The sequence below is a fragment of the Rhopalosiphum maidis genome, chromosome 2 (assembly GCF_003676215.2).
Source record: "Rhopalosiphum maidis isolate BTI-1 chromosome 2, ASM367621v3, whole genome shotgun sequence".
Lineage (NCBI taxonomy): Eukaryota > Metazoa > Arthropoda > Insecta > Hemiptera > Aphididae > Rhopalosiphum > Rhopalosiphum maidis.
In genome coordinates, this window is record NC_040878.1 from 24,903,118 (window position 1) to 24,918,275 (window position 15,158).

At 28.0% G+C, this 15,158-nt stretch overlaps 1 protein-coding gene across 2 annotated transcripts in view; it reads right to left on the reverse strand.

The window, feature by feature from the left end:
* The window catches only part of LOC113553219 (receptor-type tyrosine-protein phosphatase kappa), a 129,181-nt gene that overhangs the window by 14,519 nt on the left and 99,504 nt on the right, over positions 1-15,158 (reverse strand). For both annotated transcript variants that reach the window (XM_026956424.1, XM_026956423.1), the window contains exon 5: positions 9,340-9,416. In XM_026956424.1, the coding sequence (XP_026812225.1) occupies positions 9,340-9,416 (77 nt within the window). The remainder of the gene's footprint in view (positions 1-9,339; positions 9,417-15,158) is intronic.

Genomic DNA, 15,158 nt, shown 5'->3' on the forward strand with positions numbered 1-15,158 from the left:
ACGATGACGTTAATTTACCACAAAGTTATATTTATGTAACAAGAAAAGAAACCATTTTCTGGAAGTCTACCTGTGAACCGTTACAGTCCAAAATGTGTACAAGTACGGGAAGAAAAATGCAAGCGTGTAATATGTGCGCAGACGAGTAGCTGTACGAAAAATAATCTGTGCGCAAACGAGTGGTAAAATTGTGCGCAGACAGGTCATAATTTTGGTAAATGTGCGCAAACTAAGACCGTCCGATTTGGGTTGCATAAATTATATCGTTATAGGTACCTGCGTATACATTATGCAGTTATATAACAGGACGGCCGTTAAACGGGCACGAAAAGTTTAGCAAACGAACTGCACGGCGGTGGTTGTTCTAATCAGAACACAACTGGAATAATTCCAGTAATTCCACCCTGCGGATTAACCGCATGTGGCGTTCGAGTTTACACGAATGTTCTTATATACCTTAGCGGGACGTGGCCGTATGGTTTGGATAAAGTTATATTATAGACGGACCTGAAAAATTAGTTCAGGAAAACAAACGCGTCGTCGGCTACCCGTCGGTAGCACGTGCGCGTGCGCGTGATCGGTTGACAAAAAATAGCGGTTTACATCCGATACGAACATTTTGATTAAAATATGGGTGTTATTTTAATGTCATTATTGTACATAGGTAATAGTAGGTGATCTATGCAAAACACGTGATTTTTAAAATTCGTCGAGAATCGCATTTTTTTGTATTCTTTATAGAAGGGCTATAAAACACCGACTACAAAGACCTGATATATTATATTACTGTCGTACAATATACGGTATAATATTAAATTGTTAATTAATATTATAAGGGCGGTGCAGGATATTATACATAGTTGATATAGCTAGTGAACTTAGAAACTCGATTGAACGTGTATGGTTCTATGTAATAATATTATTAATTGGGTATTAAAAATAAAATATTACATAAGTCTAATTGTGGTTCCTATATATTATATAACCCGTTTGGTATTTATGATTAACGAAATGAGACCCAGCAAACTACTTAGACATATATTATACTAGATGATCCTGCACGACGTTGCCCGTGACAACTTAAATGCCCGCGGATTTACCCCTTCTTAAACTCCGTTAAATGTAAGCTGTACACATCTTTATCACAGTTATATTATTTGTGTTGTTATGGTCAAATATAAAATACAGGTCTAAAATTACATCCTATCCTAATAGATGTTTTATTTTCTGTAACCAATGGTAACCAATTCCTGTGTGAGCTACAGAGTCTCTTTTTAAAATGAAAAATTTAAAAAAATTAACTTCGAGTATAGGGGATATAATATAGATTAGATATAAAATTTTAGTACCACGACTGCGATAGATTTGACTATGAATAAGGGATAACGTACTCATAAACATTCCATTCTATTAATATAGATTATTGCATAGTTTAATAATATTTAACGTATTATATTTCTGAATTCTGTCGTCCACTACTCAATATGGGTATTTAAATATGTGAGTGCGTTGTCTAACCATTACATTCGTTTAAATAATATGAATTTAAAGTCGAGTGGAGCTAATGTGGCTCAATAAGTTCGGATAAGTATCAAAAAAAATTATAATTCGGATATATTTAAGTTGGTTAAATTTAAGGCATATTGGTGGTGATATATTTTTATAGGCAGGACATATTCAAATTATATTTATAGATACAAATGAGCACTTATAGGAAGCTATGACATGACAGCAAATTTTCAAGATATTTTTATCGAAAAAAAAATTAACAACAAAATGAGAAAAAGATAAAACTAAATGATCTTGATGTTCTTACATTTTTTATGTATACCTATTGTCTTTTAATCGAGAGTGTGACTACTTCTATATCAACTATGGCCTTTATATGATTTAATCTATTTAACGTAACATACTTATTGTTTTAGAAAATATGCAAATTTATTTAAATATATCTGCCAAGGCGGAATATTATTCGAAATATTTAAACTTATAAAAATCAAATTTTGAACAGTTATTAGTTACAAGTATAATATGAAGTTTAGATGAGCGAAGTAGTAGTCCAAGTGTTTGTGGGTTACCTTTTTAACACTTTATGCTGCTCATTTATACTTCAAATACTTATAAGTTATGACTTATGAACTATTCTTCTAAAATTTGATTTTTGTGTATCGAAGTATAGCAAAAAAATTGAAAAAATAATAACGAAAAAAATGGATAATTAGTAAAGTACATATTTTTTAAGAAAATATTGTTATTAATGACTTAAAGTTATGTAAAAAATAAATATAAATATATATTTCCAAAAACAATAGTTTGGACGAGTGTCTTGCGCTAAATGGATTATCCGGTATTTGTAACTGCATATAGGACATATTGTGTTTTCCTGTAGATTCTAGGCACTGTATCTTAAATGTATAAAGATAGTAAAGATCTGTCTAATTCTTCTGTGATTTTAAGTGCTATTTAACAGTACGGGATAAAAAATAAAATATAATTAATTATTTTATAAGCAAAGTATATTTTAGTTTAAGTTGAATTTTTAAAATGTAATAAACAATATGTTGTACGTTTTCACAGTTAGGTAAATAATTTGTTGTTGTTTGTATTTGCTCCAAGTACATACTTAAGACTAATGTACATTGTACATATTAATTTATATATTAAATTTACTACAAAAGTATAATAAAATAGCTATTTTTATTATTAAAACTTTGAAAATCCACGAAGTTTTTTTTGAATTTGGGAAAAACTGACGGAAATTCATAAAAAAAAAAAAAAACGCTGTATTAACTATATATTATAATAGCACGGTTTTATTTTTAATACGCAATGCACACGTGATATATTACGAACCGTTCCCAAATCAATGATTTACGAAATTTGAATTAAAGATTAATATAGGTTTAAAATGTTGGCTCCGTACTTATCTAAATTCACATACACACACGCACACACGCACAACTACAACTGTTTGTTAAATTTTAATTTAATAAGTTATTTTGTCCACGATGGTAATATTATATAGTTACAGCGGTAATATTATAAGGTATATAACACATCTAATAAATCAGCAAGGTAAATAAAGATTCTTTTTAGAGACCAAATAACTGTGGTTTTTATTAATATAAAATAAACGATGATGTGGGGCAGTGTGAGTGTAATGCGAAGGTAATTTCCTCTTGGTCTCGCCGTTCAATAGAAAAAAAAAAATAAAGATTCATACTACATAATGATAATATTAGGTATAATAATGTTTTATTAAAATAACAATATTTTGTGTATAATACTATAATAGTATATACCCTGAAATCTCTAGAGAACGGTAGTTTCGATTGCCTGAATGTTGTCCTCTTTTTAGTTCAATTTTTTGTGGAAAGTTATACGGTATAAAATATATTTCTTATTTTAATTAATAACTATACATTATATCTTACGTAAAAACGATGTATATAATATTTATGTGTACCGTAGCAAATATCATTACGGGGGCGTAGAGTGGGTAATTATATTATACGTGGACCAACCGGGTAATATTATGACCTCGTCGTTCGACCGTACTTTAAAGACGGACGATGGACGTCGTGATTTAGATTAATTGGTTACGTGTGGTCGACCCGACTACACGGACGTGTCTAGGCATGTACCCGAAGAAAACTACCTGCCACCAACGCTCTCCATTCGATCGTGAAGATGCGAAGAGCACCCATTTGTATAATATGCTGACTTACGTGTCACGTGGAATGTGATGTGTGTGAGTCGTTCCCGCGAAATTATCATAATAATTTTATCGTACCGTCCGATTAGAGTCGTCATCACAATACGTTATACGGTGACTGGGATCGTTGAGAATTTCATTTGAGAAGGTAGTTTCGGGTTAGGGTACCGATGTATCAGCCGTGTATCATTCCTTATGTCGTCTCTTGGATATCTTTTTAATATAGGTACCACGTTACCAATTGTTGTCTAGAGTTGAAAAATATTCCTTTCACATACCACCAATGATATGCATACCTTGACTTGAGAACCGCTGTTTTATATAACATATTACACACTATAGAATATACTTGATTACACGAAATGTTGAAACCGTACAAAGAAGTGGCTACTCGTTTATAATGAAAAATAATACGAACATATAGTGGGAACACAACAGCAGTAAATGATATAATGGACCAACGATCATTCATTGATGTAAGAGTAGGGGGTGGGGGAGGGATTAGGATTTTCAAATAAAATTTGAACGATTTAACATCATGGGCAGCGGAAATGGTTTCGTTTTCATTTCTTTTGACCAAAAAATGGAAAAAAAGTTGTTTGGAAATTACTACTACAACAGCAGCAGCAGGTACACCCACATACATACATTTATTTAATTGTTGTATAGAAGTCAAACAATTATATTTTTTTAAAGTATGATTGTATTGAATTTTTAACTGTATTCAGATGCAAGGATATAGAAAGTTTTTAACTTTTTATCGCAGAAAAATGTCATCTGAGTGTCTGATAACGTGTAAAAACGTATAATACGTTGGAAATTTTTGATTTAAAATAAAAGCGGTTTGAGAGAGAATTTAATATACGAGTGCTCTCGACCCTCCGAAAAAAAACCCACCCCGTATTCATGATTTCATATAATGGTATGTTAAGTAAATAGATAATAATATTTATGTGTTGGCGTGACTTTCTATAACAATAGTATTTTGTTACGTACCATAGTCGTTTTTTGTTTTGTTTATTTTTGTTAACGCGTACACAAACGAATAGTGAGAAATACAAATCAACATTTTAAGCATCAATGCACGCCCACCTAAAGCATTTCGACATTATAAAGCACTTTAGATTGTAGTCGAAACGATGGTACGGTAGAGAGGAAAGACAATATGAAGAGGAAATGACGATATCCGCGATCTGCAACAATTCACTTAAAAGGCAAGAGAGAATTAATTTGAAAGAAATAGGAAAATGATCGATAACGTTTTATTCTCTTTTTACATTCGATTTAGTTTATTTTTACTCCGAAATTCTTATTTATTGGTATTTTTTTTTCATTCCACGCTGCATTCGAAACAAAAACAAACAATTATATTTATTTTGAGTTGGAAATAGAGTTTAATTTATAGTGAGTTATACATACACAAAATGTTTATTTTAGGAGAGCCAATCTTTTTAGAAACAGTTTATTTCAAATGCAGAAATTATCGAAGATTTAAATTTAACGGTTAAATCATTATTAATAATTAACGGTCTACAATCCTTAGAAAATAATTTAAACGGTTTCTATTATTTATATTTCAATACAATATCATAATTATTAAAAGTTTATTCCTTCACAAACTTTTGAAATTATTTAAACTTCAATAAATTATAAATTATTTTATCCCAGATAGAAAAATAGTTAAAATCATTTTTTAAAGTTTATATTAGTAAACGCTTGTCATTGTAGTATTCTTCAAATCATAATTTTTGCTACAAAACATTATTTTTTCCATTCATTTTACGCACAATAGATACAATTTATTTTTACATTTAACTATTTCATTCTTGTTTTTCTACCAATAACATGATTTTATGAATTAAGTTTTTTTATTATTTTTAACTAAGTTTATCAAAATAAGTTAAACTTTTTTAGTTTGTGTTTTGTGTATGCAAACTTTTCGTGGTCTGACTCTTCGTAGGAATAAATAATAAAATGACTAAAACACGAAGTGAACTATTCTAAAACTTTATCTAATATAACTTATAATATATACGTACGAGTTTCCATACAATTTAAAAAATAATAATAAAAAAAATCATTATATGTGTATACAACGTGTCCAGTAAAAGTTAACGTAGCTTGTTCCAGTACACTCTGTATAATATTATAGTTAATTACAAAAAGAATGTTTAAAATTCATTGAACTTGTATATTTCATCTGCACTCATGAATTTAAGTAGACGATATAGTTATGAGTGTAATATATTACAGAACTTTAAAGAAAGAACTTCTGAAACATTATTCAAACAAACTATAATTAATTCTGGTTAACGCTGAATAAATAGTATTACTAAAGAGTTAAACATGAAGTATTATTTATTTATATAGATTGTGAGAAAAAGAGTAGAAAATATGATGACGACCATTTTATTTTTCATTACAATGAAGTGTACTTTTTTATTGGTTAAAAATTTTAGCTGTAAATATGGACTACTTCAACGTAGATTATTTATCAAAATGGTTACTATATTTAACTTGTTTGGGTTAAAATTAAAACCCAGCGTACTATTTAAAATCATTAAAACATAAATTAATGAGACTAACGCTTGTATTTTATGTAGTAGATACTTTTAAAATTAATGTTACAGCATTTTTTGGTTGTTAATTAAAAAAAATATATGCCCAGTTTTTTTTAAAACAAGTTATAGTATAGTTTTGACGAAAAAATAACAAAACTATTTGGTACTGACACTGTAGATTAAACATAAATTATAAATAAAATATGATATATACAGTATTTCAATAAGAGCACCCTATTTGTACCTATTAATAACCAATATAAGTTACAAAATATATTATGATAAAAGTATAAATAATATAAACAATAACAATGATTTATATGTATTGCTATTCTAATATGCATTGTAATAATTTAATTTTGTACGAAAACATTGTGCTTAATACTTCTGAATAATGACAACTATTTTTTTCTTCAAAAATTTCACATTCAATACTTTAATGTAGTATATAAATAAAAGATTATAGAGTTTTTAAATGTGTAAAATAAACAATAACCTATTATAAATATATTTTTTCTATACGATAATATTAATAACAATGTTTAGTGAATATCGTTTACTGCTGCTACATTATAAAACGCGTTTTATAGAGTCCTATTTTTCAACTCTTAGAATTATTTTGGATAATGTTTTTACAAGCTAATTATGTTATAAATTTATAATTCTTATGTATTAATGATAAAAAGTGATCAAACAAAATTGAAATTGATTCACAAAGGCATTCTCAAACACAAAAAAATCAAAAACGCAAATTCATGATATTTAACACTTTTTTACTGCATACCAGAAAATATTATAATACACTTTCCTCTATCAATATTGCCATCGTATAATGGAGGCCGAATGGAGGTCGAATTATCCGGGTACGCATATTTTTCCGACCGACAAACGCCCCTAACCTAACCTATAGGTAGATGGTGGAAAATCTGAACGCTCGCAGGTTGAATATGCCTATTCAGGGGAGGTCATTTTTCGTAAAAAAAGTCGCGAATTCGATAAGCAACCCGCCTGTTTCCGACGATTCATCGATCGTTGTCTGATTGTTTTCCGAACGTGAAATCGAAAATAATATTACGGCGCTTAAAATAGGTACACTTGTTTTTTTCTTTCCGTTTAATATACAATTTCATATCCTCGCACGGCGTTTGGCCATTGCAGTGTTATTAAACATTTTGAAACGATTGTATAAACGCTATACTTTTGTAAAGTGTAATCTATGACTTACCTCTTATATATAATATATATCGCACATAATATATACCACGTCCTTGGTGTAATATTACCTTGACGAGCGACGACAAGTTCATGTTTTAATACGCACGTCACGACATATACTTTTAAGTGTTATAGGTGCACATGTATTAATATTATACAGTGTGATTTACCGAGCGCGTTCGGTATTCAACACAATTTAATCATTAACTTTTGATTTTCGGAATTCACACGTCAATGCATACAGTCCGTATTTTAAAATACTCGGATTGTATTATGTTGTTTAACGGCGATTGTCTTGTAACCGTATATTAATAAACATATTTTTTTTCGAATAAAATCAGACGATTTTCTTAGAAATGTCGATGCATCTAAATATCTAATTTAAAATTCAAAACAGTAGATTGCGAGTTATTAACAGGTTGTATAATACATACAAAAGGGTTACAGGTATGGTACAAGTGTGGCTGTGAATTTACGATTTCCCCTAAAAGTACCTTGAAATAATATTGAATGGATGTACCAGATACAATGTACCTATTAGAATTAGAGGATTGGAACAAACATTTATTAGACAAATTAATAGATGAAAAAATGAAAATGAATAAATTGAATATAAAAATTATATCTACGATTAATTAAACAAAGTGAGTTATGTAATAAATGTTAAGTTTAAGTATTTGAAAATATAGCCATAACAATTTTGTAACGTAGTATTGAGTATTGGCATTTAAAAAATATTAAATTTGGATACAAAAAAGAATGAAATGATAAATAAATATTATTGTAATAAATTCAAAAAATTATGAGTCAAGATAAAATGTACGTAAGAAGTGACAAAAATTTTAATTAACTTCTTAATCATTAGTATTAGTTCAATGACAATTATTTTATAGAAGAAATAATTATTAAGTTAAAGCTATGGATGATGATAACGCAGTTGATTTAACAGTGATTTTATACGTACTTAGGTACGTCGGAAGTATATACGACAATATCTACTTGAAAAATTCAAAAAATCAAAAATAAATAAATGCATAAAATGAAGGCAAGCGTATTTGATGAATCACTCTGTATATAATATAAGAAATTGTATGTACTATGTGGTAAATAAGTATAGATAATAATAATACTCTCGATGCTGCTACTGAAGAGTAAACGATTTTATGCGTTTTAAGGTGGCTATACAATTATTCGGGACGTCCTTTTAACGTTTCATAATTACAATTTCAGACATATGCTGTTTGTATTTGCTTATAGATCAAAGTTAATCATTAAGCTTTTATAAAAATACAATTTTGGGAAATTGGCGAAAAAATTCGAGTAACGTATCGTTTGTAGATTACACATTAGTAATATTGTACATATAAAATGTATGAATATATGCTTATTTAAATTTCGCCATCGAAAAGTTACCGACTAAAGTACTTTGCTTTTTATTTATTTGCTTTTTAATTAAAACAATCGAAATCCGAAAAAAATTAAAATCCGAACCCGCAACGCAAATTAATTAAATTGGCCGAATAACAACGCAGAACGATATATGACATGCTGTACGCCAAATTGTTCGTATGCCGACGAATTTTACGGATTTAATTTTCAATACCGTCCTTATGAAATGGTAAGTATATAAGTATACCAATATAATCGTATTTTAATATATATGGGTTACACTGCGGCAAAGTTATTAATATAAACGCTCCAAAAATTACAAATATTACCTAAACAATTATTTAATAATAATTATTATTATAAGTTTCGTTACACACTGAAATTTACTTATGTTCATGTTAAATTATGTTTTAGTAAATTGTACATAATAATAGTAATCAACGATTGTTCATTACTCACGTCCACGTACGATGCGTTGATGTAATCCGAATCCGGTACGTTTGGTAATTGGTCTAAGACCACTCGGTTGTAGTCATCTGGAATGTGAAAATTTGGTTTAATTAGCTAAAATATTTGTGAAACAAACCCTCACTGTTATTTATATGTCAATATATATATATATATAAACATTATTATACACAATTTATTTAAAGGTAGGTGTGAACATTTGTATTGTATGCTATGCCATTACAGTTTGGCATTCATACCTAACAATTTTGTTAAGGAGCCTAAAGATAACACTGTAAGTAATTAAATCGAAAGTCAGATTTGTTTTGTTTTTTTTTTTAATAAAGGGGACACTCTTACGGTTAAAGATGTTGCGAAGAATTCTTAAAATAAGACCTACAATGCACTGAGCTCTATTTTTCAAAGTGAATACAATTGAATAAAAACTGATCGAAATCTAACTAATGACTTAAAAGTTAATATACTTCAAAACATCATCATAGTGGTGGAATTAGATTGTATAGTGTAGATCCTCCTACTGTAGAAGTTAAGATTTGATAAAAAGTCATCGTCAAGCAAACGATTAACATTATACGCCCATTAAAAATGTTTAATATAGATTGTCTATATAATATATATTTGATAACTACTTTAATATTTAAGGTGTAAATCAGATGTTGTAATTAATTTAATATTATAATTATTACGCTTATAGTTTATAGTTTATACTTGTATTATATGATTAATATTTAACATTTAATTCCTTTAAAAATATTAGAAAAAAAAATTTACAAACATGTGGTTTCTATATTATATAATATACATATTTTATATTGGAAAATATAAATGTGAGGGGTACTATTACAATTTAAAAAAAAAGTTTAACTTGAGCAATTGTAGTATTTGAACTATGTAAGAGACTGCCTCAGGTGTTTTTGTTCGTAATTGAAATATACATCAATCATATTTTGATAGTTTATAACAAAATATTTTATTTAGTGCATTGAAATAAATTAATACTTGACTGGCTTTGTATAATACTCATGTAGATGAATATACCAGTATTTATTTCAAAGTACCAAATAAATTACATTGCATTAAATATAATGGTGGAGTATTTTATATATCTATAACCTAACTATCAAAATCAATGATTTTCTTAGTAATAATATTATACTATGATATTATGAATTTTATGTGAGTATAATATAAATTCATATCAATCTTAAATATCTTGAAATACTGTTTTGAAGGTTAGGAGCCAGAAAATACCTATTTAATGATTTTACGAGGTACATCAATTTTACAATCAAGAACTTTGGTCTAACGAAGGCTTCGATTGTAGTTCCAATATAGCAGAACTATGATCGAATGTAGTTGTTAGCGATATAACAGCCTCTTATAATGTTGTGTACTTGGCTGAAAATATTGTTTAATGTTATACATTCGTAATTTGAAAATAAAGTTGTATTTATTAAATAATTGCTGTAATCGGACGAAAGGTGATCTTAATTGGATATCGATATGCCTTATACCTATAGAAAATGATTAATATAAAACTAAGCACCACAACTGCAAGAAGTGATAGCAATATGACGAACAGCGTGTAAATTGCTGTGAACGAGCTTTCGATTATCAGAACTTATGAAATATGTTTCATCTCATGAAACACAGTGCACTTTATACGACTTACTTTATTGGACACTTTTAATAATTTCCACCAATTAAAACTTTTTACATTATAACAAAATGTATGTATTGTATTGGTGGTGCACATCATTAAACAGCTATGGTACCGATCATGATTTATGGTGAGCCCATTCATTGTCGCTCGACATTCTCTGCTTTATGAAATCGATTATACGTATACGTATTATAGAAACGTAATATATCGTGTATAAAATGATTGTAGTACGTAATAGAGAGGTATATTATGATGTACAGTATTATTATTGTAGGAATTGTGCACATTCTTCGTAAGATCGTCATCGAACGTATACAAGCAGTTCGTGCCCAATTCAATACCAACACCTGACAAAATATAATATATGTACAAATTTTTTTTCAAACGGATTTTAAAAATTCTTAATTTACTGTCACTTGGTAGCTTAGTAGTAATAATATTATACGATCGACTAAACGTGGCGATGTTACACATTTTTTTCGTTAAAACTATAGTATTCTCTTCACCCCTGTTATTACAGTGAATTATTAATCAACAGATAATTTTTTGTTGAGAATATCGATATATATATGTCGATATAACCTATACATAAATCGAGATTCAAACGAGTTGGTTTTTAGTTATTGTGAACTCTATAAGGAAAATAGGTTTAAGAGAACGGTGGATTTAATCTTCAAGTTGTATACGATATCTAATAGTATTTGAAAATATGGCCCCAATAAGTAGGTGATATATGTGTATAAAAAATTCCCCAAAAAACTGAATTCTAATAATTACATGATGAAATGTTGAAACGGCGGCGAGCATGCTCGATGAATTTATACTCAGTATATTATTATTATCATGCGATATACGACAAAATATTGTTATTGCGTTTTGTCTCGCGTCGCGATAGGGCTCGCAAACAGAACTGGTGCTCGTTTCTGAGTAACTACAGTAGCTATACCATATTGCACTTTAAAACATACAAACACACACAAATATATATATATATATATTTATATTATATAATATACAATTTATTAGAATATAACCGTATACTATTTCTTGGATGACGATAAAATAAATATACCCGAACGAGTGGCTTTTATATACCTCGTTCCGAGGAGGCTAGTCAAGGGACGACGAAAATCGCCGTGATTGTATATTTATTACTGTAGTTATATTATCGTTTTTTACGGTGAGTGCTTGTTATATGATATTATATTATCATTGTTGATCATTGGCCGTTGTCGACGAAAGATCGTATCGCGTCACTATTATATCGACTATAAACATAATCACATCGTTATGCCCGCTGTATTTATAACAATATAAACTTATGCTTACCTGGTGATCCATTTAACATTCAACAAGGAATTTATTATATCATTATTTCTAAAATAATTATTTTACATAATAATTTTGAAGTCATAGCAAAACAATATTTTTTACTATTTTTTTTATTGGTCCATTAATTTTTAAGCTATTTAATTTATGAGCGATAACGATAACATACATTTTGGAGTATTTATCTATAAAAATCAAATTTTGGACAAGTAGTTTATTAGTTATAATATTTTAAGTTTTAATGAGCGGATTAGTGAATCAACATTTTGCGGAGTATAGCTAAATAGCTATTCTGTACCACAATCTATTCCACTCATGAAAATATTTAATATATATCGTATAAACTATTCATCCAAAATATGATTTTTATGTTTCAAAGTACTACAACAAATATTCTGATATAGAATACGTTATTAAAATATATATTGACATTTAATAATTTTAAAATATGGTTTTTTAGAAAGATGGTTTGGTTTTTAATGAATAAAATAAAAAAAAACGATATTTTTAAAAACGTTAATAATTTTTGAAATAATGAGTATCTTACGTTAAATGGATCACTCAGTGTATATTTTAATTAATATATAAGTAGTTTACACAAACTGACGGCTATAGTGACGGGATTTGATTTTGTTGTTCTTGTGTATAATCCAAACAAAAATAACAATAATATACCTACATATTGTACCCTTAATATTTTCCCCGTAATGTTATAACGTAATGCAATTTGTTCAATAATTACAATAATAATTATAATATTATACCACCTGCAGAGTCATTCACAACAGACTTGTTAAAACATGGGTACCCATGTTAAATCGTTCACATTATATTGAACGTCAGTGTATAAAATGCATTGAATAAACTCAAAATAACATTTTGTAATCGACATGAAATTATAGTAAGCGAGACCGTGTAATATTGACTCAAAAATATTAGATTATTAAATTTCTTTTTTGGTATATTTCAAGACTTCAAGTCTTCAAACTTTTCAAAGTTACTCCTTTGGAAATAACTTACATACATTTTATATATTATATCACGATACAGTGTAATCTGCAAAATGAAACAATATTTGAAATGACCTAAAAAGTGTGAGTTTATATTATTTCTAGGTACCTATTCTGTAAATAATTATTAACAAAAAGTAGTACCTGAAAAATGAAATAAAAATTATCTGAAGTTTGAATTTATATCTTACATTTATACCATATATATTTATATGTATGTAATTTGTGTGTGTGTGTGTGTCAGGGTTAAATAGATTAGAAGATACGCAAAAATCAATGAAAAAACACTTATTTTTTTTTCACAGTGACCATATCATTTTTTTTTCAACAAAAGTGATTGATGGTGACTTTTGGAAAAACGTTAAGCGGATTAACTCATATTTAGCGGAAGAACTGTTTTTTAAGTTTTAAAAAGTGGGTGTAATTCTACGCCCACTACTATTGTACACAAGTCATTTTTACTCATTATCTTTTTACATTTATTTTTTAATTCCTTGTTTCTTTTAAAATACCTTGGATCAATACGCATAATAAAATATTAAAATGCTCTCTTAAAACCAAAAATGTATTTTTATAACAATGTGACCGAAGAACAATAATGTTTTATTCTTTAAGATTTATATTAAATAAATTATTTATCATTTAACTTCTTACGAAACTAGGTTTCACTTTCACAAATAATGGAATATTATAAAAATAATAATAATTAACTATGATAAATTAATAATTAGAAAGTGAACTTACATTTTATTAAGGCATTCAAAGTTCTTGAAACAATTAAAATGAAATGTTAATATGTATAACGTGTAGGACGTATAGTTATAATTAATAATCATGGCAAAAATCTATGAAGATTTATTCGATTTAAATAAGATGGGTCAAGAATGTTCAGTCTATAATGTATAATGTACATATTAAAAAGGGCTGTAGATAAGAAAGGATGGTAAATATAAGGACTGATTTAGAAACTTTTAAATGCGAGTCGTGATTATAATCATGCGGAAGGGATGATGGAGTTTCCATATAATCAGCTATAGCATAAGGTCGTAGAAGTGGAAGAATATAGAAAATTATCTTAGATAGTTACAACACGGGCCAAAAATTAACGTTATACTTATTATATAAAAGTAGGTTTAATATTATAATACGATCCAGCATGGTCTTCGTTCGCTATTATAAGAGGGTTTAATTTAATAAAATAAGATATAAATAATTAACGTAAAGTGTTGTTAAAAATTCGCACGTATAATGTAATATTTTAAAAACTATAGTAATTTAAATTGTTTGTTTGGTGTTGACAAATGAACATATTATATTTTTATTATTCTATTAGTACTTATGCCTGTCGTATCTCTATTGTATAAATTGTATGATCAAATATAAAAAGTAGACAAGTGGGAACCGCTTTGTTGTGGAAACATCAGGTGTCAAGTGGGTCACTATTTTGGGAATGTAAAATTTAAATTCAATGATATATTATTGTGTATAAAAACGATTCTAAATGGAAACAGTTTGTCAGTTAACCTATATCAATAAGTATATTCTATGGACCATGATATATTTTTTTATTTAGCTATTAAAGTAATTTATATTACTTTTAGTAATACGGTAGGTTGATCTATTTTTTCCCGAAAATATTGCACTTATTATATTATTAGAATTTAGATATCATAATAATGTATAACTTAAAATGTATTTATAAATTATTTTTGTAAATATTGTAAGACATTAAAAATCGACCCATAGCACAAATAGATAAAATCTTGAAATGAATCAAAAATGCCATTGTGTTTAATAAAGTTCATAAT